Source organism: Erpetoichthys calabaricus, chromosome 12 (assembly GCF_900747795.2).
Source record: "Erpetoichthys calabaricus chromosome 12, fErpCal1.3, whole genome shotgun sequence".
NCBI lineage: Eukaryota > Metazoa > Chordata > Cladistia > Polypteriformes > Polypteridae > Erpetoichthys > Erpetoichthys calabaricus.
The window spans coordinates 918,607-944,014 of NC_041405.2; the positions used below are offsets into that span (position 1 = coordinate 918,607).

General features: G+C 43.2%; 1 protein-coding gene across 2 annotated transcripts in view; it reads left to right on the forward strand.

The window, feature by feature from the left end:
* LOC114643031 (uncharacterized) overlaps positions 1-25,408 on the forward strand; it is an 81,898-nt gene that overhangs the window by 47,007 nt on the left and 9,483 nt on the right. The window contains exons 1-5 of one of the 2 annotated variants that reach the window (XM_028814749.2): positions 2,223-2,335; positions 7,518-7,856; positions 9,873-10,151; positions 11,409-11,501; positions 14,727-15,101. In XM_028814749.2, coding sequence (XP_028670582.2) covers positions 2,281-2,335; positions 7,518-7,856; positions 9,873-10,151; positions 11,409-11,501; positions 14,727-15,101 — 1,141 coding nt within the window. In that variant the 5' untranslated portion in view covers positions 2,223-2,280. Of the gene's footprint in view, positions 1-2,222; positions 2,336-7,517; positions 7,857-9,872; positions 10,152-11,408; positions 11,502-14,726; positions 15,102-25,408 lie in introns of those variants that run through there. The other variant, XM_051934743.1, reaches the window with a different exon arrangement.

The following is a 25,408-nucleotide window of genomic DNA, read 5'->3' on the forward strand; positions in this document are numbered from 1 at the left end:
TCCTACAGCGTAAAGTCACAAGTAGACTGCAGAGCTTCCTGTGTTTGATCGACGCGGACACGCTGACCAAGTACATGTGTACTGAAGTGACTTCAGCTGCAGGTGGAAGCTCCTGACGCACCCTACATAACTGTGTTTGATCTTATTCAGGAAAAGATCTCACGGGAGAAAGACTTTCCGAGAATAAGGTCATAAAGCTTATGAAACTGTTTCTGGACAAAGGCAGAGCCGTAACAACAGTTACGTGGAGCTTCCATCTGCAGCTAAAGTCACGGTGGTGGACTGCGAGCACAAGTCCCACTAAAGGATATTGGGTCCTCCTGCCACCCTAGTGGAGTCTGTTTCTGACAGTTTGGTCCAGTTGCCAGCTGTGGGTCATTTTGGTAGGGCTCTGCCAGCGCTCCTCCTGGTCCTCCTCACAAAAAGGAGCAGATACCAACTCTGCTGCTGGGCTGATGTCCTTCTAATGCCCTGTCCCACTCTCCTGGTGTCACGGCCCATCTCATGGTATCTCCTCCTTAAATCTGAGACCTTCTTGTGATGGCATGTTGGATGTGCCATCCTGTAGGAGCTGAACCACCTGTGCAACCTGAATGGGCTGCAGGTGACATCTCATGCTACCAGTAGTGACAAGGACACTAGTAAAACGCAAAACTAGAGAGGATTGAATCAGGAAGGATAAGGAGAGAGTGGTAGTCTGTGGCCACTATTGCCTTTTTGGGGGTCACCTTGCTGTTGTCTCTCCAGGTCACCTGTTGTCACTTTCATTTGCACCAAAGCAGGTGACATTGATTCACAATCACTTGTGTTTCCTAACTGGACACATTGATGTCCCTGAGGCCTAACTTGGCGTCACACTGAGATGACTAAATGTTCACTTCATTTTTTTTTTGAGGTTTGTATTAGCTAAACAAACGAGCGTCAAATGGACTGAATGGTCGGCTCTCATTTGTCAGAATTCTTATGTTTTTATCTTATCTTATGTTTAGCTTTACCACCCTTGCGGTAGCCACCTGTGTCTTTACAACAGCTTCTTACACAGCAGACATCAGAAGCTAAAAATTATTGTGAACACATTTGAGAATACAACTCTTCTGTAGCGTTTGCTTCCATGGGTGCACAGATAACTCGACCTCCTGGCCACGGACCATACTGTTTTAAAATACACGGACACATTTATCACCAAATCTCTCCACTATACGCTAACACTTCTACCTCTCCAGGATATGGACAGTTGTATGTTTTTGACACAGCGCAAGATATTGAAGTACCCTTCAGGAATACTCTTAGTATTTTGCACTCCAGCGGCAAACTATTCCAACAGTACGTCATAGATGTGTACGTTAAAACAAAGGGCGCGCGTCTCAACGATCTCAGGTTACAAGATCTGCGTGTGGAACAGTACAATGTTTGAATACAGACGCACTGCAAGCAAACTCTGAAAATAACAACGTACGTGTAGGCGAAATGATCAGATCACCGTCCACATTACCAGGAAGTCCAAGATACATGCAACAAAACTATCAGGATGCCATGGCCATAGTACATAAATTCGGAAAGCCTGATTTATTTATCACTTTCACATGTAATCCTGCTTGGCTGGAAATTCTACATGCACACTGCGTCTTTCAAGACGTATTTATTTCTTCTTGATTTCTGAATTCCTTTCTCACCGTTTTCTGTTCCTATTTTTACACCGCCGTAGGCTACGGCGGGCGTCGGCTAGTTATTATTATTCCCCAAATCTGCCCCACTGCACCGGTCTCCTTTTCTAATCTTCACTTCATCCCTCACTCCCCCTCCACACAGTCTGTCCCAGTCCGATGAAAAGATGAAAACGACGTACCGAGTAAAGGACTGGTCATCACTGAGTAAGGGCACGGTGGCCTGTCCCTAACGCCCTGCAGCACAAGACATGTCGCGTTGTTTTCATTGGCATTTGCTGCTTTCTCTTTTGATAATCTAATTGTTAAGACAAAATGCCTTGCTAAAGTTTGTTGATCCCTTTAAGCACTGATATCATCTCAAACATTTGGTCAAGGAAGGCAGGGTGGGCATTTATGACTCCCGATTTGCTTTTTCCGAGTGGAGCGTCGCACTGAAGCAGCTCGTTCCGTTGGGTTATATAGCGCCCGCCCGGCCGGCTGCACTTTGTGTTTTTCGATCGAAGTCTCTCACTTACACCCGCTGCATTAATTAACGAGCACGACAGACTTCAAAAGCTGTTCCCGAGTTCTTCAGGATTCGAAAGCGAAAGCTTCTGGTAGTAAAGGTCAGAACATGGAGACAGCTGGATGTCTACTGCGGCTTCTGCTTTTTGTGACGATAATTTCAGGTGGGTGCCCCGAGGGCTCGGCCGTTACGTTGGGGTCAGATTAAGTTGGTGCTGAATTTGTAAGGTCGCTCCTCCGAGTGTTCACGAGCGGGAATCCCAGGGGGTGTACTATTGTGGCTGAATGCCTGACACTTGTACAGTGGGTTTCTTATGGTCCACGATCAGATGGCTTACTAAGCGATTCGAAAGGAAAGCGGGGGCTACAGGTGTACAGCAGGGCATCGTGGACGTCAGTGGAGAGAAGTGCAGCATGCGAGGCGCAGCTGGTATGAAAAGTGAAAAGCCGCAGGGTGTGGCATTCAAAAATAAAGACGACCCTGCTTATTAATCAGGGGACATTTGTGCCAAACTGGGACTGCAACGGTGCTAAAAAGGCAAAAGAAGCACTAGATCGCCATCGGCCACTTGGCTGTTTCTATCCTTTACTTGGAGCGAGTTAGCGGTGCGCACTTTGGAGGTCGCGCTGTATATTTGCTTTTGTTCTGCTCGTGTGCCAGTGGACAGTTGAAAATGTCAGACGAAGCCGTGTTCTCTGCATTAATTGTGCGTCTACAAAGTCACGGAGTTGGCTGTCTAGCCAAAACATTCGTCGATCGCAGCTGAAAGCGAAAGCTGCACACGGGTGACATCGGAGTGCTCATCGGCTCCTGTTAATTGTCACTTCGAACCCAGGAGTGGCTCCTGAGTCGTCACAACAGTTGGGTTTCGATTACATTTGTGGTGATCGGGCCAAGAGCTGGCAGAAAAAGAGGGGAGGCAGATGACTGGCTTGTCATCAGTACCAATCACTGCGGGTCTGTGACTGGGGATAAACTCACAAATTTATCTTGTTATGTCCCACGGGTATAATGGGCTACTACTTATCCACTAACAGAGGCCTTGCTAAGTAGTTAAAATGAAAGTGGAAACTGGATTACATACCAGTTGAGCGTCCGACGAGAAGGGTCCTGCTGCAGACCTCCGCATCTCAGCAGCTGTGCTGGGCAGCCGTTTGTGTCACTTGGTGTACTTGACTCCTCTGACAGCCCTCAGCTTAACCACTGTGTAACTGGGCTTATCATGTCACACCACTGATGTGTACTATGAAGAACTTCCTCAAGGGAGCAGAGCTCTGGAGGTCTGCAGACAGACTCTATTAGGACTTAAGTGCTTGCGTAGACGGAGTGTCTGCTGGAGCATTCGTCACGGCGGCCTTAGTGGTCAGAGCCACGCGGTGCAGCTGGGCGCCCAATATACATTCGAAATGGAAGCAGTTGGATATATCTGTACTGCAGCTCCATTTCGAATGTTCTTATGTAATTCAGAGTCAGACCAAGTGGTGGCACTGGAGATGTTCCCCAGAAGACACCCACATAACAATGAGCAGGACCCACAGTGCATACATCCGACTGCTTCCATTTCTAATGTACAATACAATTTATTTTTGTGTAGCCCAAAATCACACAAGAAGTGCCACAATGGGCTTTAACAGGCCCTGCCTCTTGACAGCCCCCCAGCCTGGACTCTCTAAGAAGACAAGAAAGGACCCTTGTAGGGAAAAAATGGAAGAAACCTCAGGAAAGGCAGTTCAAAGAGAGACCCCTTTCCAGGCAGGCTGAACGTGCAGTGGGTGTCAAAGAGAAGGTTCAACACAACACAACACACAGAACGTAATGTAATGTAGTGGGCACATGGCCACCTGGATGGCATTGAGCACTAAAGTCAGCACAAGTTTACAAAGTTTGGAAGGTCTGCCAGGTAACAAGAGTGCTGGGTGACTTTCAGAGGTGCAGGGCACAAGGCAGATGAGCCCTGTCTGTTAATAAGCAGAAATGAACAGCAGCTCATCAGCCGCAGCACACCCTGAGACCAAATTATGGGTGCACATGTGCTCTGATGTCAGTGATGAGCAGCCGCCGGCTTTCCTTCCACCTACCGCTGATCAACAAATCCTCGACACGAAACACCTGGTGGTCCATCTTGGATACGATCACAAGTGGAAGACGTCTCGGCTCACTTGTCTGGTGCTTGCATTCCGTTGACAACGTAGCCGTCACTGCACACAGTAGTAAGAGCCCCTTGAGCACCCTGATCGTGGTGAAAGGTGCTATACAGATAAAACATATTCTTATTTTTGAAAATAAAATCATTCTGTACATTTTACATCTCAGAGGAGGATGTTGATGTTGACAAAGCGTTTTACGATTTGGAAAAGTCGTCTGACAAGGAAGTGACACAAACTAACTCAGTGGGCCGAATCCTCTACTTCACAACAGGTAAAGGTAAAGTGGTGAAACGCTAAAGCTGCTGATGTGTTTTTATTTTATTAAATTATATTAATCTATATTTAATTAAGGTTAAGTTTTCTTTTTCTTAGTGTTACCTTAAGAGCCGAAAATATAAGAAAATAACTCGGTGCCAGAAAAATGTTTTCAGATATTTCTTCCTCCTGCTTTTTTTCCGTGGCTCTGTCTCCCCTAAAATGTCTTTGTCGTTTTTGACACGCCATACTGTACTCTGATGGCTATCGAGCTTTGCTATTTGCATTCTCTGCTGCTCTCGCTCTTTATCCCTCCTCATCTCAGAGGCTGTTTCTGTGGCCTTATGCTGCTACCCACGCGTCTTTTGCATATTTCTACACTCCGCTCTCAAGTGTAAGCCATTGTCACATAATGCGACTTCCAGTCGTGACGATGGCGGCTGTTGATCTCGTTGCTGGACCACGACAGTTTAAATGACTGAATGTCGCTGGGCTTGTCACTTTTACCGACAGTCCTGCTCGCCTCTGTTTGTGACAATGTGGTGGCTGACAGAGCCAGCGCTGTTTGAAGGGTTAACAGGTGTGGCGAGGTCAGCCCCATTTTTGTTTGTTTTTCATGGTACGTTAAATATCAGACATCACACAGACAAGTGTCCAAAACACGCTTTCCTCATCGCTACATTCTATGCATTCTGAGCATTCATAATAATAATAATAATAATAATTCATTACATTTGTATAGCGCAGTTCTCACTACTCAGAAGTGCCTTTACATGGTAAGCGGGGAGCCACTTGAAGCACCACTAATGTGTAGCGCCACCCTGGATGATGCGATGGCAGCCATTTTTGTGCCAGTGTGCTCACCACACACGAGCTGTTAGGTGGTGAAAGGGTGAGAGATAGAGAGACAATCAGAGACAGGGGATGGTTAGGGGGGCCAGCATGACCAGGCCATGGTGGACATCAGGGGACACCTCACTCTTGGGCGGCCTACCAATACGTGTGCTTCTTGACTGACGCCCAGTGCTGCTGCAACAGCGATACTGCGGGTACTTTTACTTCAGTACCATAAGCATTCAGTATGGTTACTTGTTACTTTAAAAAGCAGTAAGGCACATCACTTTGAACGTGTTACTGTTCTGCTCTCGAGGTTGTGTTGCTCTGTACATTCAGCTCATCACCATAAACATAGCAATTGTGGAAAAACTGAGACAGACTTCTTCAGTTAGGAGGAGGAATCATGAGATCACCTGAAATTTGTAATTATGGACATGACACTTCTAGTCGTGGCTGCTGAAAGTGCGTGTGAAGGAAATCCACGGGCAGGCTGACATGTGTAGTCTACGAAATCCATAGCTGTAACCCAGTTAAGGGTTTACATGGCCGCATGACCGGGTCATCTTCCTCCGATAAGCAGGTTTCTCAGAGGCCGATAACCCAATTGGAATTAGCGTCTACATGGCGTTTTAGAAAGTGGGTTTCTGTGAATAACCAGGTTATTGAAGCACCTGGAGACATTTCTGTAGACTGAGGTGCCTGTCCTGTACACCTCTGGGCCCAACACGAAGTCATCTACTGCCAAATATGTTAAAAGCCTCCATCAGTTTTTGATCATAAATAAGGCACAGAAATGCATGGACTGTTTGTGTGCTTCTGGAGCAAGACATGAGAGCACCAAACAGAACATAAATTGTGAGCCACAAAGCCAAATCTAACAGAATTCCAGGGCATGCAAACCAAGGCTTGGCGCATTGATTCATAGGCTGTGTGTGGAAGCCATCTTGATGTACTTTGACTTCAGAGCCAGCTAGCTGCCACTTCGAGACTCCTGCCATTAGGACATTCGAATTGTGGAGGGCCATCTGGCCAGCTGAGAAGTGAGCTGCTCTTATTCTTCTGGTTCCTCATTGTAGAGCGGCCGGCTGTGATTCCTCACTCGGCTGGGCTGCCATGCCAGTCCATTGCAGGGCACACTCAGCCAGGCATAGGCACCATCGCTCACTAAGAGTCGCTGGTTAACTTTACATGAATCCTTCCATGGGTTGTGGTGGCAAAAGCAGATTAACTTGAGAAAAACCAAAAGGGCATGTGAAGAACATGCAAAGAGCACACAGACAGCAACCTGGGTGTGGATTTGACTTCACTCTTCTAGGAATGTGAAGAAATGCCACACTAATTTATGAGCCATTGTTCCAAACGGGGAAAAAAAAATGAAGAGTGCAGTTGTAACCATTTACAAGAAGTCCTCACTTCTACACAAACTAAATGTGAATGAGGAAGAGAAAAAGAAAAATTAATTTACCGAAAAATGCAGACTGGCCTGTTGTGTTGTGTGTCCTTTTACCGTTTACACAGTTCAGACGAGCAGGAGGACGCCCTGACGTGTCACATTGGCTGCCTGGCCGCCTTCATCTTCGACAAGTCCCTTAATGCAGCGCTGCTCACCACCCAAACATCATCGCTCCATGTTACACAGTGGCTCATTCCCTTCTAGTACTGTAGGGAGCTGGAGTGTGCCAGGTCAGCAAGTGGGGGTCCACTCATAAAGGGATGGGCCTGGTGTGATTTTTATTACTATTAATTACAGGCTCATTTAAAACAAAATGAGAAGTCTAGTCACCATCTTTTTTTATTTGCACGTGTAGTCCGAGTGATTTCTGTTAACACAAATTTAAATCTGCTTACAAATATTGACTGCCCACCTTTGATGGCACTAAGCCATGCCAGCCCATCGCAAACACAAACCCCCTAACAATGACATGCCTTACGATTTTGACAAGCAGCTTTACATCAGAGCAGACAGTCAGTGGATATTTAAACTGTGAGTGCTGGGCATCGGGTGTCCTGCAGGTAGGCAGAAATATCACGGGACATTTTGATTCCCATGGGGCGCTGGTTGCCTCCACTAATTAGATTTGTTGTCGTCCTTCTTCTTCTTTGCAGGCCTTCATGCAGCGGTCACCGTGTACTTACCAGAGCAAAATGTCATTGCTGTCAGGAATTCAGACACCCTGCTGCAGTGTTCCTTCTCTGTGGTCCCGGGCCCCATTGACCTCAGCCAGCTGAAGGTTACCTGGTTGCAGTATGGGTTTCCAATGGCCAAGTTTGAGGGTTCACAAACCATTGAGAGGAAAGATGCCACCATGTTCAAAGAGGCGATAAAGACAGGCAATGTGTCACTGCTGCTTCAAAAGATAGTGAAGCGAGACGAGGGGATGTACGAGTGTGAAGTGGAGCACAAGGGACAGCTGGACTCGGCCACACTCGTCCTGTCCATCCGAGGTAAGGATAACTGATCAGGAGGACCGCCGAATCTTACTTGGAATTGACCTTAGATATCCACTACTTCTCTCACTCAGTGTCTCATCGGTTCCTTTCCTCCTGGTACTTTTTAAACCATCTGACCATAAATTCTGTTCATGTGTTGACTTCTTTATTAGTCTTTATTTAAATTGTCACATCTCATATGTTCAGTCTGACCTGTGAGTCCCACCATTAGGGAGGCCCACTCCCTAAGGCTCAACATATAAAGGATAAGAAACATGAGGCTGAATTCATTAATAATCAAAAATAAATGCATAAAACAATACATATTAGAGAATTTAAAAATACAAAGAGGAAGAAAGAAGCACATTAGAAAATGAATCATAAACAAATATACTAAAGACAATAAAATAAACGAATGCAAAGAAAAGACACCAGAGCCAGAGATAAAGCCTGGACAGCACGATAGCAGCCATAAGGGGCAGAGCCTTTACTGGTTAATAGTGGGATGAGCCCATCGGCGGGGGGGCAGCTTGAGGCCGGTGAACTTCAGCAGAACAACTTTGAAAAAAATCAAAGAAGCCAAAGAACAAGAAAGAAAATAAAGAAAACAACAGGTGGACACAAAGAGAACGGGGGACCCTGAGGCAGCAGCACTTACTACTCCTCCATCGTTAAAGCTTTCTATCCTGATCACGTCCTCTCAGCTCATCTCCGTATTTACATAATGAGGCTGATATGCTTCTATTCTAATACATAATATATACATATATAAACAAATACGTTTTAAAAACCACGCTTATATTAAGTTAAAAAGTGTACTAAAAAGTAAATAATAAGGTGGGCGCTTCTGCTAAGATTTTAAGAAGTGCTTTTTGAATGTTGATTGATGAAAAGCACACACGCTTTTATTTTACGAGTGATGGATGAGAGACTTATTTTTTACTTTTTAGTACAATTGTTAACTTAAGATAAGTGTGGTTTTTAAAAAGTATTTTTTTATATATTATTTTCAACTTTTTAGTCTTGTGTTTGTTTTAGTATAATTTTGTAAACAATATTTTAACAGTATCAGTCAGTCAGTCATTGTCCAACCTAATATAGCCCACCTACAGGGTCACAGGGGGTCTGCTGGAGCCAATCCCACCCAACACAGGGCACAAGGCAGGAAACAAACCCCGGGCAGGGCGCCAGCACACCGCAGATATTCTAACACTTCCTTTAATATTTCTAACTGTTACTAGCGCCATCTATTGGTGAAATCTTGAACCATTCTTCATGTGAAAATTTAATTTCTTAAATAACACGGATTAGCTGATCAATTAGTGAAACTGATTATTGATTCATGTATTGTCATCAGAAATGAGTAAGTGTGCAAAATTTCAAGTCATTTGGACAATAAGTTAATATTTGAGTGGTAATAATAATAATAATAATAATAATAATGGGCGGCATGGTGGCGCAGTGGGTAGCGCTGCTGCCTCGCAGTTGGGAGATCTGGGGACCTGGGTTCGAATCCCGGGTCCTCCCTGTGTGGAGTTTGCATGTTCTCCCCGTGTCTGCGTGGGTTTCCTCCGGGCGCTCCGGTTTCCTCCCACAGTCCAAAGACATGCAGGTTAGGTGGATTGGCGATTCTAAATTGGCCCTAGTGTGTGCTTGGTGTGTGGGTGTGTTTGTGTGTCCTGCGGTGGGTTGGCACCCTGCCCAGGATTGTTTCCTGCCGTGTTGGCTGGGATTGGCTCCAGCAGACCCCCGTGACCCTGTGTTCGGATTCCACGGGTTGGAAAATGGATGGATGGATGGATGGATATTAATAATAATAATAAAAAGAAGCCTTGTGTGTCTTCTCTTTCTTATAAAGTCCTCACGTTCCTTCATGTATTAAAATGCATCACCATGTCTTTTTATCCCCTTATTAATTACTTGTGTCCTTGTCGTGACATGGACTGATGTTCTTCCCAGGTTGGCTGTGTCTGATAGTCTCCTGCTTCTCCGTGTCTCTTTTGTCTAACAGCATTTCTTTGTCCTCCTCAGTTCCCCCAGAAGTCACCATCTTTCCAGAGTCAGTGAAAATGCTTAGCGAAAATACCATGGTGTGCTCCGCCAAGAGCTTCTACCCCAAACAAATCCATTTTCTCTGGACGAGGAGTAAACAGATTGTTGAGCCATTCAATGTCACCGAGCCTCTGCTGAACCCTGATGGCACCTACAGTGCAGAGAGCTTTTATCGCTTCACCCCCACCAGCCAAGACGACCTGACCTGTGAGGTGCAGCACGAGGCCTTGAAGGAGCCGCTCCAGAGATCCGTGGCCTGTGAGTAGAGTCGTCTGCTTTTCTGTTCTGCATAAGGATGGCAGCTTCAATGGAGAGGCCTTGTGTTCTGCTCATGTGCAGGTGGTCAGGTGTGACCTTCAGTATCAAAGCTACATACCAGCAGTGCCCAGTAAAAAAAAGTCATAACCTGTCCTGAAAAGACTATTAAGTGCCAACTGAGCCAACGAATGACACACATGTACACCTATATTTATAGATGCATACAAGTAAAGATATATATATATATTTCATATGTATTTTACAAATTAATTAAAATAATACATTATATATACTGCTGAAAAAAATGAAAGGAACACTTGTTAATGCGAGTACAGCATCAAGTCAATGACACTTGTGGGCTGTTGATCTGCTCAGTGAAGTAGCAAAGGGGCTTGTTCATCAGTTTCAGCTGCTTTGGTGCACTGGAGTGGCAACACTGAGACGACCCTCAAAACAGGAATGAATGGGTTAACAGCTGGAGGCCACTGACATTTTTCCCTCCTCGTCTGTTTTGTCACTTGTTTTGCATTTGGCTACGGTCAGCGTCACTACTGGTAGCACTTGGTTTGGGGCCAAAATCTTTCCTCAGGGAAATGTGTTGAGTGATTTCACTGAGACTTTATACCACCCTGGGCAGCACTGAGTACCCCCGCTTATTGATATATTTAACATGGCATTGACTCACATGTATAATGACACATATGAAAATGAAGATAAATAAGCAGGCAGTGGGTTGTAGTGGTTAGGGCTTTGGACTCCAAACGCTGAGGTCATGAGATCAAATCTCGCTTCTGACTCTGTGTGACCCTGAGTTAGTCACTTCACCTGCCTGTGCTCACAAAAGAAATGGAACTCATTTTATCTCAATTGGTGTCACTCTGTGTAAAGGTGTGGATAGGACATTGAATATATATTAAATTGAATATACATAAATAAATGTAAAGAAATGGGCTGGCATCGTAAATGAGATAGTGGGCATTCCCTCAGCAGGCCAAGAGGAGGTAAAGATAAACAATGCAAGTGGATGGAAAAGCATCCCTAGGAACAGGGCTTGCTGGAGGAGGACAATATAATAATATTATTATTATAATAATAAATGGTCACAAGTTTCACACAAATTGTTTTGCTCACCACTAATGATGATAGCAGGTGTTTTTGCATTTTATTCAAAGGCACCTAAAAAAGATTAGAAATATAAATGTATGAAATGTTAAAATGGAACGTGTGTAATCATCTCTTTTGTACAAACTTTTGCAGATGTGGGACTGACCGGTACACAGATTGTATTCATCATTTTGTTCGTCATTGCTGCCATCATCATCATCGTCTTTGTCTTATGGTTTTATTCAGGTGAGTGTATTCAGTATGTGGAGCCTCTCACCTTCAATATTTATTGTATGTTGTCTACCATTGAATTCTGCTGCTATCCCCAGAAAGTCAAACTTAACTCACTTGAACAGAAGCACTTTCTTCATCTCTGTTTCATCATGTCAGGGTCCTAGGGAGACCCTGTTTTCCCTTTCAGACTCTTTATTACGTCGACCATAACAGAATGACCCAAATTTCAAAGTCTTATCACATTGTCAGGGTTGACTGCTATTGTAGTTCAATGTGCCCGCTTTTCTTTTTGGTCTGTAACCCCAGGAATTTAGACCGACTACCCCAATAGGCAGGAGAGGTAGTGACACATTTATTCATCCATTATAGACAATATGCTCAAAATAGCAAAGCACAATGTGTAAGAGCCATTCGCTAGTTATTTACGTTCTATCAAATGTTTGACTAAATCAGCGGTTCTCAAACTGTGGGACGCGCCCCCGCTGAAGCTGTACAAGGGGGGTGTCGAATAAATGAAGAAGACATCAAAATTAATTTTTTACATTTTTATTTCAAGCATATAATCACAACGAATGCATTATAACTAAAATTAAAATAAAACATTTCAAAGGCATAGATCTAATGACTAATATGTGCCTTCTTTAAAGTGCGAGTCGTATCGTATCTGTCGTGAACATTCGGGTAACAGTAGATCAGGTGGTAATGCAGCACGACTGCACCACATTGGCAGCGTAGCCAAATTATTGCCAAATTGAGTTAAATAATTTACTGCGTATTGGGTTATTCTCATGATACAACTAACAGCGGTGTAATATTTGTTGAACGAAAATACGTTCGTCTCGTGCAGATTGACTTCATCGGTGTCCTCATTTACGAGATTTTTAAAAATTAAAACATATTTAATCGTTTCTTTACATAAAAAAAGTAATTAAATAAGAATAAATATTGTATTCTTTGTTTTTGAGATTAGAATTACTACCAAAAACCAGACAAGGCATTTTAACAGTTATTAAAGTACTTTAAAAAAATAAATTGCAGATATTTCATCGAAGTTAGCCGAACACATGCAAATCTTATGGAAGTAAACATGATATGATACCGCGACACCGCACGAGTATCATCCCTTTGTTAGTTGTATCGTGGGTTATTCGGGTTATTCTCATCTATCTTATATTATGCAGGGGGCGCAGAATTATTCCAGTTAGAAAAGGCGGGGTGGGGGGCACAAAATATGAAAGTTTGAGAACCGCTGGCCTAAATATTATTGCCCAATCTATAGGAGGTTCTTATCACCCCCACAAGCTGAATTGAATCGCTAGATTCTAACTACTTGCCCCTCTGACTAGAGAGTACCCTCAGTTAGTGAGCTGTTCTGCCGTAAGTAAGACATGGTGGGCACTCGGTTTCAAAACCAGGCCTCATGTGCTCAATAGTATGAAAGTTAACGTGCTGTCTGTTAGAACATACTGAATACGAAATACAGAAGCAACTGAGGTTTGACAAGAAAAGCTACGTTTAGAGAAGAAACACTTTTTGTAATTTTTTGCCTTTTATTCTACGTGTGTAACAAACGTTTTCTTTATTCTTGTGTGGACTGTTTGCTTTGAATTTTCACTAAATCTTTTAAAATGAACTTTTGGACTGAGAGATTTCTTTTGGCACACATTTTACCCGTTGTTTGGTCCTACACATTGACTGTTGGTATAATGATACTACACTACCTGATGATAGGCCACCAGGTGGCTCTGGGCCTTATTATGTTGATTAGTCAGAGGTCCAGCATGCTGTCTGCATGAATGAAAGAAACAGAGAGAGGGGGAGACCAGCCTGCCTTTCCAGGCCATCCGTATCCAGTTCTAAGGGTCTGTGACACTCCTCTCACACACAAGTTTGGGGTGTGCACTTCCCAATGTGTCTGCTCTGGTAGATTCAGACACCATTCCAGTCCATGCTTTCCTCCTGGATGGAGGTGCAATACATTTTACCTATCCCTTCCATGCCAGGTTTTCTTCCTGAGATGAAGAGCTCCCCAGTGAGATCCTTCTCCGTCAGATTTTCCTTTACTTTATCCATCCTCCTCCCCCCTGTACTTCCATTTCTATCATTCTTTTGGCCACATATTCCTGGTCTCTCCTCATCATATGTCCATACCACTTCAATCTTCTTTCCTAAAATTCCTCTCCTATATTTGTTGAATCTCTGATTCTGTCCTTCCAGGCATTCAGGTAAAATTTTAGGCTCTGGAATTGTGGCTTCTCTTTTGGCTTTGACGAAGGTGAGGTTGATTTTCTGGTTTAGACTCTGTGGTAGGACGAGTCTAGGGGTGTCTTTACTGGGTTTATTTGTTGGTTGGAAGGGTTTAAAGCATGGTCTAAAAAGGGGCGCACGTGTGAGTGCACGCGCTCTCTCAGGGTGTAGTTAATCACTAAGAAGTGCCGTGATTAGGTATCATCAGCTGGGGCTGCCACAAACTAAAAGGGGGGCTGCTTACTGCTTGGGAAGTACAAAAAAAAACAAAAAGAGAAGAAAGAAACCAAAATGCACTCGCTCATTTAGACATCTGGCGTGATGGGTATTCCGGTGGAAGAACAGGACAGACCGCATCGGCTCAGCTGAGCAATTTGAAGGGTGCAGGATCAATGGAAGGTGTGGTGACGTTCACGTCTGCTGAGCAGTGGAGCACATTAGGATTTAGAGAAGCCGTGGGAATGTAGGTGGACCCACAGTGTGGTGCTGATGGGGACAGGCGGGCTGAAGGTTGAGGTGGCAGTTTGGGTCTGTGGGCACTGGCCAAGGTAGCAGACCACGGCACAAGGAGCTACATTTTGTGGATTCCTAAGAATGTCATCATGAAGGAGGGCTGGGATTTTAGAGGGATTTATTTATTTATCTTCTGTAGCCCATAAGGACATCTTTGTTTTGAAAGTATAGTTAAAGTTAAATCCGACTTATTTGACACTTTTTGTTTTTAACAAACTTCAACTATACTTTGAGCTAACTGTCTTGCCTTCCACTTGACTCACCCTGGTTCATCTTCTGGTTCCTGACTCTCCAATGTTCCAGAATGGGGCTGATGCCCATAGATGCAGACACCGCACATTGTCACTTGATTTTGTTTTTTAGAATTCATTTCATTTCGCGGTTCATTCAGTCTTTTCTCGCCTTTGCGTCTTTTCTAATGATGGCAGTGTAAAGGTCCAACTGGAGCGTGTGTGACATTCTCTCTTTGTGTTTCAGTGTCTCTGTCACCCCTGGTCCCCATGAACCTGTTCCAGAATGAGCCCGGGAAAGTGAAGTGCACGCTTACAGGCGTGAGACTGAGACAGGTCACTCTTCAGTGGTTTATTAATGACAATGCGGTCCCATTGGATGCACCAGAGGTGGGCCACGGAGACTCTGAAGATGATGTCATTTTACCCCTCAACACCCCGTCCGGTTACAGCCTGAGGAGAAACACTCTTCACAAGGGGTGGCTTAGAGAGGAGGAGCAGCTCACCCTCCTGTTCACGCCAAGCATGTCAGAGCATCAGCGGTCAACAGTCAAGTGTCGGGCCATCCATGGACTCACCAAGAAGAGGAGTGAGTGCACAGCTACTTTGGGAGAGGTGTATGGTAAGTGGCCTGTGGGGTTTGTGGCTGTTCAGCCCACCTGCTTTCTCTTTCGTCAGTTCATTTTGATAAGAGACTAGCAGCAGCGCCCAGTGTTGCACGGACAAGTCATTTGAAGCTCTGGTCCTTTTGTCTGCTAGATGGCCATCAGTCTGTTCTGATGTTTCACAGTAGAAAAAAAAGAACAAAGGTAATAATAATAATAATAATAATAATAATAATAATAATAATAATAATAATAATAATCATAATAATAATTCATTTTATTTATAAGGCACTTTGCATTAGTAGTAAATCTCAAAGTGCTACATAAACATATTTAAGAAAGACAAAACAAGATGAAAACAGAGATAAAACAACAATAATTAGTGGTATTCCTGTTGTTAATAAGCTTTCCTAAATAGAAAGTCCTTAGCTGTTTTTTACAATCTGCTGTGTTCTGAGGCTCTCTGGTAGAACATTCCAGAGCTGTGGAGCAGCAGCTGTAAAGACTCGGTCACCCATTAGTAGTATAATGAATGCGGCTTCTGTCAAAAAATGATTGATGAGTTAAGCCCCGCCCCTTTTGGAATGACGTCATAAACTCCAACCCCCTTCCGGTGTTCCCGGCCGGAAGTCCGGTCCTTCCGTGACCTTTGCCCTTCCTGTTTTTACCCCAGGAAACGGCCAAGCTCCGTTTGGTGGATGTCCGGTCCTTCCTTGAACCCTCCCATCCTGTTTTTACCCCGGGAAATGGCCAAGACTTTATTTGATGGATGGGTGCCCCCTCCTTGAACCCGCCCCCACCTCTCCCGAGGACAAGTTCAGGCAAGTCTGTAGCAGACCCTGCTGTCCGCACCTCTTGGTGGTCGCAGGTCTTCTGACTTAGAGTTTCCTGCCCACAGTCGGTTAACCCTGAGGACGCCCCCTTCCGATTCCCCACCCCTAGAGGAAGAGACCGCCCACACACACACACACACACACACAAACGGATGGCCATCATAGTCATTTTGACTCTGAGTCCAGCCCCAGGCCAGTCCTTGATCATTTCTCCCCGAGGAGAGACAACCACACAAATGTTTCAGCCTGTCCATTCTGCCTTATAGCCATTCCTGACTCTAGTGCTTTGGGTAAGAAACTTTATGATTTAAAATATCTAACCTTTTATTTAAGTCAAAATGATTTTCTTCAACTCACAGACGCTCTCTAAGCTGAAAAAGCCATTACTTCACCCCAGCCGGGTGCTGTCCGGCTCTCTGTCTCGGAGCAGGAGGCCTCTACCTGTAGCCCGAGGAGAGATCGCCTCCACACACACACACACACACGCACACGCAACCCAACATGTTAAGGAAGGGCCCCTACCATCCATGCCTCTTGGGGATCATTCCTGTCTCTAGTGCTTTGGGCAAGAAACTCTATGATTTAAAATATCTATTCCTTTATCTAAGTAAATGATTTCTTCACAGACCGTCTCTAAGCTGAAAAAGCCTTTACTTCAACCCGCAGGGTGCTGTCCGGCTCTCTGTAGTTTCCAAATACAAGCTGCCCTGTTCTCTTCGTCTACACACAGAGCCTCTTGGAGCAGACCGCTGCGCGTGCACGCAAACTTTCTGACCGCACAGCCCCAGGAAACTGACAGACCACAGGATGCGTCCTTCGAGCAGAGTGGTTTAGACCCTACCAAGGCTACGAGCCTCAGGCGCTGCGTTCTCAGCGCATGCGTATCAGGAGCTAAACCCCACGAAATGTAAAAGTTTTTAATGATAACGAGATCGATATAAGATCTGTAAAATAATAGGCAACAGGATCCTTTTAAATAATGTTTGAGACGTATAAATTTTACCCCCAGGAGTTATATATTTAAAAAATCCCTGCCAAGTGAAATTGTCTTAAGCACCTCAGATCGTTCGGGGGCAGTGTAAAAATGGTCTCACCTTGTGATATTAAAAGATTTCGAATGCTTACAAAGTTGACTTTTCAACCCGAACAATACACGGATGTTCACGGTCATCAGCTCTGACATCCTGAAGCTAAGGGGGGTGTGGGGGTGTAGCTATTAGGACTGATCAATCCTTATACCGACACAAAAGATGTTCACACATAATTACTTTAACATAAGGTTCAGTTTGAAACACACTTAAAGTGAGGTCACACATTTGCTAAAATAAATCTATGCATAACGAAGGACCTTTTTTTAAAAATACAGGACTTTTCGGTGTCCGGCCATCTGCACAGAGCACCGACAGTCAATATAACGGTAAGAACCGTTCAGGATTATTATAAGTGTTAAACGAGCATGTTTTAAAACGGAGGGATGAATCCTTATATTTTATACTTAATATTTTCCAAGTTGATTCTAAGTTGTTTTATAGCCCGGCAAATCCTGTCCGCTTGGGGGCGGCCAAAGACTCTTTGAAAAGAGTGTCCCACCCCAACCGCCTGATTGGCCCTTCTTTGTGTCAAAAGCATTTTGAGGGATGTCGGTCCCACCCCCTGCTTGGTCCTGTTTTGGGTCAAGAGCGGTTTGATGGATTGTCTCTTATTCATGTTTGTGAAATGTACTTCTACATAAAAAAAAAACCTAAGGTCTCGGGAGTCTGGTCATTGTGAATTGTTAATACAGAAAAGAGAATACAGAACACACGCCGCACTTGTCCTATCTCTTCTGAAAAACACTAGTTGAATTTTGAACATCACGTACTATGGTTGGTTAACACTGTGGACACATGCCCATTTAAAGATTATAGAATCTTTTGCATTCTCCATTACAAGATCCGTAGCACCCGCAGAAAGTTTGTCAGAATCATCTGGGTAGAGCCCAGGTCCATATTCTAAAATATCTTATATCTATTTAGTTAGCATGTCGGCACGGTTCATTTTCAATATATGGGGTATATTTCGCTGACCAGGGGTTTCTTGTCAAAAGGTTAAAATAAAACACAGATCCAAGATATCCCTAATCGAAACGGCAACATTTGTTATTAGGTGCAAATAAATGGATAGTACTGGCGATCTTTGTTGGGCTGAATGGCCTGTTCTCGTCTAGAGTGTTCTAATGTATAGGTTTGTCTTGCATTCTCATTCTTAAAGCTGTATCAAACTATGGTTAATTTCAAAATTAATTAAACCTTATAAACAGCGCCCAGTGCTTGATAATATACTTAACACTAGTTGATATCATTAAATGGTACTTCTATGTTTTTATTTAGTTTTAATATTTTTAATATTACTTTTGCAATCTTTATTTAAAAATTAACTCTTTAAGACATCTTCAGACTATTCCAGACTGTTCACGTCAAAAAAGCTTATTATTTATTTCAAAAAGGTTTCTTTTCATGCTGGTTTTGTCCCCATATCAATGTTTTTTATACCTTATGACAATTTTTCAAATTGTAATAACTCCTTTATAACTCCACTTTTTCATGTTCTTCCTGACTCTGGAGGAACCCAAATTTTAGTGCCGGATAAGGTCCTAACAATACCAGTCTAAAGTTAATTAGCCTCATAGTCTCAGATGTTAAATAATGTTTTGCCCAACTCATTGCAAATCCGAGGAACGGGCTAAATAGATGACCGTTTAGCTAATAATATACTGCAAAACACGTAGGTTCAGTTGCAGTGTGCTGTGAGTTTGGGTTGATCCCCTGTTGATCCGTTCTTAATATGTTTTTTAATTTCCTCTTCGAATTATTGTTTGTAAATTTAGTTTTTTACTGTCTTGTATTTGTGACACTTGCTTGATGTGGATATGGGCGAGTCAATGTTTCATTTTGGAATAATAATAATAATAATGTCTAGCTTAAATCTGCCCTTGACCATGATCACCACACAAACCCCGGGGCCTTTGACTCGTAATCAAGAAGAATGCAACCACTTCTTGACTCTTGGAATCACAGTTCAAACTTACATCCCCTTCACCCTGAATGCGACTCAAACAAAGGATGTTTTTTTTTTTTTTTTTCACAAACAGATGGGGGAAAAAGCCGTTTTCAAGGCTAGATGTCCTATGTAACTTGGACTACCTAAAAGAGAGAATAAACCTCACAGCTTTAGTAAACTTGTAATCCTTGTGCTAACACATATCTTCTTCTATAATAAGCTAACGTAGCTGTTCGTTTGTCTGTTCAGGATTTTACATCACCTGCAGCTCGCAAACCTATTGATTTGAAATTTGTTACACATATATTACGTGACGGCTACTAGCCGCTTTCGGGTGATGATTTTATTACTCTTTTTTATTTTATTGTTGAATCAACTCTCGGCACCGCGCAGCAGTGAAGCAGGGGGCCTCTAGGGTGGAGAAGAAAAAAAAAGAGCTGCTCAGGAAGCAGTAAGCCTCTCATCCTCTGAGCAAACGAATGCTACACGTCCAGAGAAAGAGGAGAAATAATATGAATGCTCAAGTCAAGTGTATTCACTGCACGTTATCGTGCAGTACACCGTTACTGGTAATAGATATTATGTAACTATTCACTAAAACATTTTCCTTCCTGATTTGCCTAACATGTCCAAAATAAGCCTGATCAGCCCTGTAGTGTATAGGCTTATATAACGTACTACAGCCATTCTTATTTTTCAGTGGCTTATAACTGTGATAAAATGGAAGGCTATTACCAAGCAGTAAGAGAATTTCTAAAACTTTGTATTATACAAAGCACCCTGAGTATCAAAGTGCTCATAGCCTGATGATGAAAATGCTGTTTTAAGTTAAAACCTGAACAAGATAACTGTTTTCTATTCAACATATAAAACGTTTAGTAAATAAATACAATTTATAACAAAAATGGAACACCGATGGACAGCTGAATAACCGAGCAAATCTACTTTAACTTGAAGTGAAGCAGAGTGTTTTACAAATCATCCCCTACACAGTGATTCCCAAACTGTGGGGCTGTCCCCCTAGGGGGAGGGGGCGCGACGTAACAAAAAGAAAACAAGAATCGAAAATATGAAAAATACATCTATTGAAACCATAACAAATTAACTCAAACTACATTCTGATGCTAGAAAAATAAATATAGAGTTAGATAAATGTCGCTAAAAGTTAAGTAGGTATAATAAAACGTGCCTCTATGTTATATCATTACTTAAAAAGAACAAATTGGTATTAGGGGCTCCTTTCAAAAAAAAGAAAAACGTTAGGGGGACACGATTACGTATTTGCGACCCAAGTTTTCATAACACAGTTTTAAAGGTTGAGAAATGCTGTCCCTTCAAACTAAAATCTACAAAGAGGAAGCCCCCAATTGCCTTGGTGAAATGGATCCAAAGCTGACATATTGATTGAATTGGTAAATTCAGAGCTTTTAAAAAGTGAGTAGTCTGGATTTTACACCATATGATTAAGTTACTGTCACAGAAACAAGGACTGCTGAAACTTATAAAATGTAGGTATAACAGTTAAAAACCTAAAGAGAATAATGATTGGGGTGTAAGCAAAATGTTCTGATCCACCAAAATAAGGTTTACTGAACAATGCACAAGATGGAAAAAGGAGGTACCAGATTAAAAAACAAAGTGAAATCCTGACTAGTACCGTGTTAATATATTGGATACTCTGTGCCTGGTAAAGTATCTTAAAACATATCCCAGTAACACACGCACTCAACCCTCTGCTGAAGATGGCTCGTTGCACCGTTTAAAAACTCTGCGATAGAAAATTACCGTTAAAAACCCTTTTAAATCAGAAGGGAGGGTTTTCTCGGACCCCTATTAAACGCGTCCATTCCTTTCATTACTAGTTTAATAGGATCACGGGTATAAATATGAATACACTCGCAAGCAAACTTTTTAAAATCTAAAGACTTAAATAAAAACAGACAGCCTGATCTCAGAGCCCCCCCTGCATTAAGATATAAATTCTTGGGTCCGTGTTCAGGGTTCAGTCAATCTGTCTCCAGCCGGCTGTCCAAATGAGAATTTTTATAAAGCATAAATGTTTCGTTATCAGACTTTTAAAACAGGCGGCTCCGTACAAAAAATAACCGATTACATAGTTCAGAATACTGACGTCTTATGTCCGAGCTATTACACACACCCGGCCTGCTCTTTTAAACCAGGCCTGAATATTCTCAGAGGAGAGAACCTGTTTGAATTTCAGACGCCGAGACAAAACTTAACTGATTGTAAAGCCCGTTTCGGTAAGAGAAACAAACTAATATTGCTTCAATCCTATGAACATTAATCGTCGTACACGTAGATAGAGAGATAGAAATATAAAATGCTACAATTTATATACACACGAGCGCGCTCACGCTCCTACACATGCGCTGTGTGTAAATTAACATGCTGATAATTCCTGCACACTGTAAACAAATATTTTTAAAATGGAATTACCGGAGAATCAACTTGGAAAATATTAAGTATAAAATATAAGGATTCATCCCTCCGTTTTAAAACATGCTCGTTTAACACTTATAATAATCCTGAACGGTTCTTACCGTTATATTGACTGTCGGTGCTCTGTGCAGATGGCCGGACACCGAAAAGTCCTGTATTTTTAAAAAAAGGTCCTTCGTTATGCATAGATTTATTTTAGCAAATGTGTGACCTCACTTTAAGTGTGTTTCAAACTGAACCTTATGTTAAAGTAATTATGTGTGAACATCTTTTGTGTCGGTATAAGGATTGATCAGTCCTAATAGCTACACCCCCACACCCCCCTTAGCTTCAGGATGTCAGAGCTGATGACCGTGAACATCCGTGTATTGTTCGGGTTGAAAAGTCAACTTTGTAAGCATTCGAAATCTTTTAATATCACAAGGTGAGACCATTTTTACACTGCCCCCGAACGATCTGAGGTGCTTAAGACAATTTCACTTGGCAGGGATTTTTTAAATATATAACTCCTGGGGGTAAAATTTATACGTCTCAAACGTTATTTAAAAGGATCCTGTTGCCTATTATTTTACAGATCTTATATCGATCTCGTTATCATTAAAAACTTTTACATTTCGTGGGGTTTAGCTCCTGATACGCATGCGTTGAGAACGCAGCGCCTGAGGCTCGTAGCCTTGGTAGGGTCTAAACCACTCTGCTCGAAGGACGCATCCTGTGGTCTGTCAGTTTCCTGGGGCTGTGCGGTCAGAAAGTTTGCGTGCACGCGCAGCGGTCTGCTCCAAGAGGCTCTGTGTGTAGACGAAGAGAACAGGGCAGCTTGTATTTGGAAACTACAGAGAGCCGGACAGCACCCTGCGGGTTGAAGTAAAGGCTTTTTCAGCTTAGAGACGGTCTGTGAAGAAATCATTTACTTAGATAAAGGAATAGATATTTTAAATCATAGAGTTTCTTGCCCAAAGCACTAGAGACAGGAATGATCCCCAAGAGGCATGGATGGTAGGGGCCCTTCCTTAACATGTTGGGTTGCGTGTGCGTGTGTGTGTGTGTGTGTGGAGGCGATCTCTCCTCGGGCTACAGGTAGAGGCCTCCTGCTCCGAGACAGAGAGCCGGACAGCACCCGGCTGGGGTGAAGTAATGGCTTTTTCAGCTTAGAGAGCGTCTGTGAGTTGAAGAAAATCATTTTGACTTAAATAAAAGGTTAGATATTTTAAATCATAAAGTTTCTTACCCAAAGCACTAGAGTCAGGAATGGCTATAAGGCAGAATGGACAGGCTGAAACATTTGTGTGGTTGTCTCTCCTCGGGGAGAAATGATCAAGGACTGGCCTGGGGCTGGACTCAGAGTCAAAATGACTATGATGGCCATCCGTTGTGTGTGTGTGTGTGTGTGTGTGGGCGGTCTCTTCCTCTAGGGGTGGGGAATCGGAAGGGGGCGTCCTCAGGGTTAACCGACTGTGGGCAGGAAACTCTAAGTCAGAAGACCTGCGACCACCAAGAGGTGCGGACAGCAGGGTCTGCTACAGACTTGCCTGAACTTGTCCTCGGGAGAGGTGGGGGCGGGTTCAAGGAGGGGGCACCCATCCATCAAATAAAGTCTTGGCCATTTCCCGGGGTAAAAACAGGATGGGAGGGTTCAAGGAAGGGACAGATGTTTCCTGGGATAAAAACAGGATGGGTGGGTTCAAGGAAGGACCGGACATCCACCAAACGGAGCTTGGCCGTTTCCTGGGGTAAAAACAGGAAGGGCAAAGGTCACGGAAGGACCGGACTTCCGGCCGGAAACACCGGAAGGGGGTTGGAGTTTATGACGTCATTCCAAAAGGGGCGGGGCTTAACTCATCAATCATTTTTTGACTGAAGCCGCATTCATTATACTACTCCCATTGTATGAAGTTTAGTCACGGGGGGGTGAAGGCAGTGGGTATTTGTAAAACGGAGGTTTCTTGTAGTGGATTGTAATATAAGACGTTCTTTAAGATGTTGTGGAGCATTTCCATGGATACACTAGTGAGCAAACAGAGTTTGTATTCGATACGGAGATGGATAAGGAGACAATGAAGTGACCGAAGGATTGGTGAGATATGTTCATATTTCCACACCCTCTTCAGGATCCTTGCAGCACTATTTTGAATTTGTTGGAGCTTTTGAAGGCTCTTGTTTGGTATCCCGATGAGGAGTGCATTACAATAGTCCAGTCTGGATGCGACAACGGCATGAACCAGCTTTTCAACATCACAGAGGGAGGGGTAGGGACAGAGTTTGGCCATGTTTCAAAGATGAAGGAATGCAATTTTATAAAGGTGATGGACATGAGTATCAAATGACAGATAGGAGTCTAACTTGACACCCAAATTAGTAACAGAAGGGGAGAGGGTAATAGTTTGGTCAGAAAAGGAAATATAATTTACAGAGGAACGAAGTTGATGGGGGGGGTGCCAATTAAAAGAGCTTCAGTTTTGGTGCTGTTCAGCTTGAGGATGTTCTTGGACATCCAGGCCTCAATCTCATCCAAGCAAGAGGAAAGAGTTGATGGAGGTGTAAGAGAAGTCAAATCCAGTCTCACATAGAGCTGCATATCATCGGCATAGCAATGGAATTAAACTCCATGCCTGTGGATGATGTGACCCAGGAGTAGCATATAGATACTGATGCTCTGTGCAAGAGAGGACAGAGCTGACTATACTTCACTAGAAGGCTGGCATCCTTCAACATCTGTTATAAGATGCTGCAGATGTTCTATCAGACAGTTGTGGCGAGCACCCTCTTCTACACAGTGGTGTGCTGGGGAGGCAGCATAAAGAAGAAGGACGCCTCACACCTGGACAAACTGGTGAGGAAGGCAGGCTCTATTGTAGGCATGGAGCTGGACAGTTTGACATCCGTGGCAGAGCGACGGGCGCTGAGCAGACTCCTGTCAATCATGGAGAATCCACTGCATCCACTGAACAGGATCATCTCCAGACAGAGGAGCAGCTTCAGCGACAGACTGCTGTTACCTTCCTGCTCCACTGACAGATTGAGGAGATCGTTCCTCCATCACACTATGTGACTCTTCAGTTCCACCCGGGGGGGTAAACATTAACATTATACAAAGTTATTGCCTGTCTGTATACCTGCATTGTTATCACTCTTTAATTTAATATTGTTTATTGTATCAGTATGCTGCTGCTGGAGTATGGGAAGTAATAAAGTACCTATCTATCTATCTATCTATCTATCTATCTATCTATCTATCTATCTATCTATCTATCTATCTATCTATCTATCTATCTATCTATCTATCTATCTATCTATCTATCTATTATATAGTGCCTTTCTATCTATCTATCTATCTATCTATCTATCTATCTATCTATCTATCTATCTATCTATCTATCTATCTATCTATCTATCTATCTATCTATCTATCTATCTATCTATCTATCTATTAAAAAGGCTCGGTCCCAAGGACTGATCCTTGTGGGACCCCACAGGTGACAGTTTGGGTACGAGATTTATCGTCCCCCAAGGCCACATACTCAGCCCTGTCTGTAAGATAGGACTCAAACCACTCCAAAGCAATGCCAGAAAGTCCAGTTGTATAGTGAAGATGATGAAGGAGAACATTATGATCTACCATATCAAATGCAGCTGTGAGATCCAGGAGGATAAGGAGTGATGGAGAGCCCTGGTCAGCGGCCATCAGGAGGTCATTGGTGACTCTGACCAGAGCTGTCTCTGTACTGTGAGAAGATCAGAAACTAGATTGAAATTTTTCAAACAGATTGAATTTTCTGAGGTGATCTAAAACAACCTTTTCCAAAATCTTAGACAGGTTGGAAATCAGTACCCCCGGGGGTCAAGATTTGAGGGTCTAAAGTAGTCTTGTGTCTCTTCCTGACAAAGTGGGTTATGTGTGCAAACTTTTGTTGAGTGGATGTGGAATTGTATAAAGAATAAAGACACCCCCACACACCCAATTGGAGCTTTTCATATTGGACTCGTCACAGTAA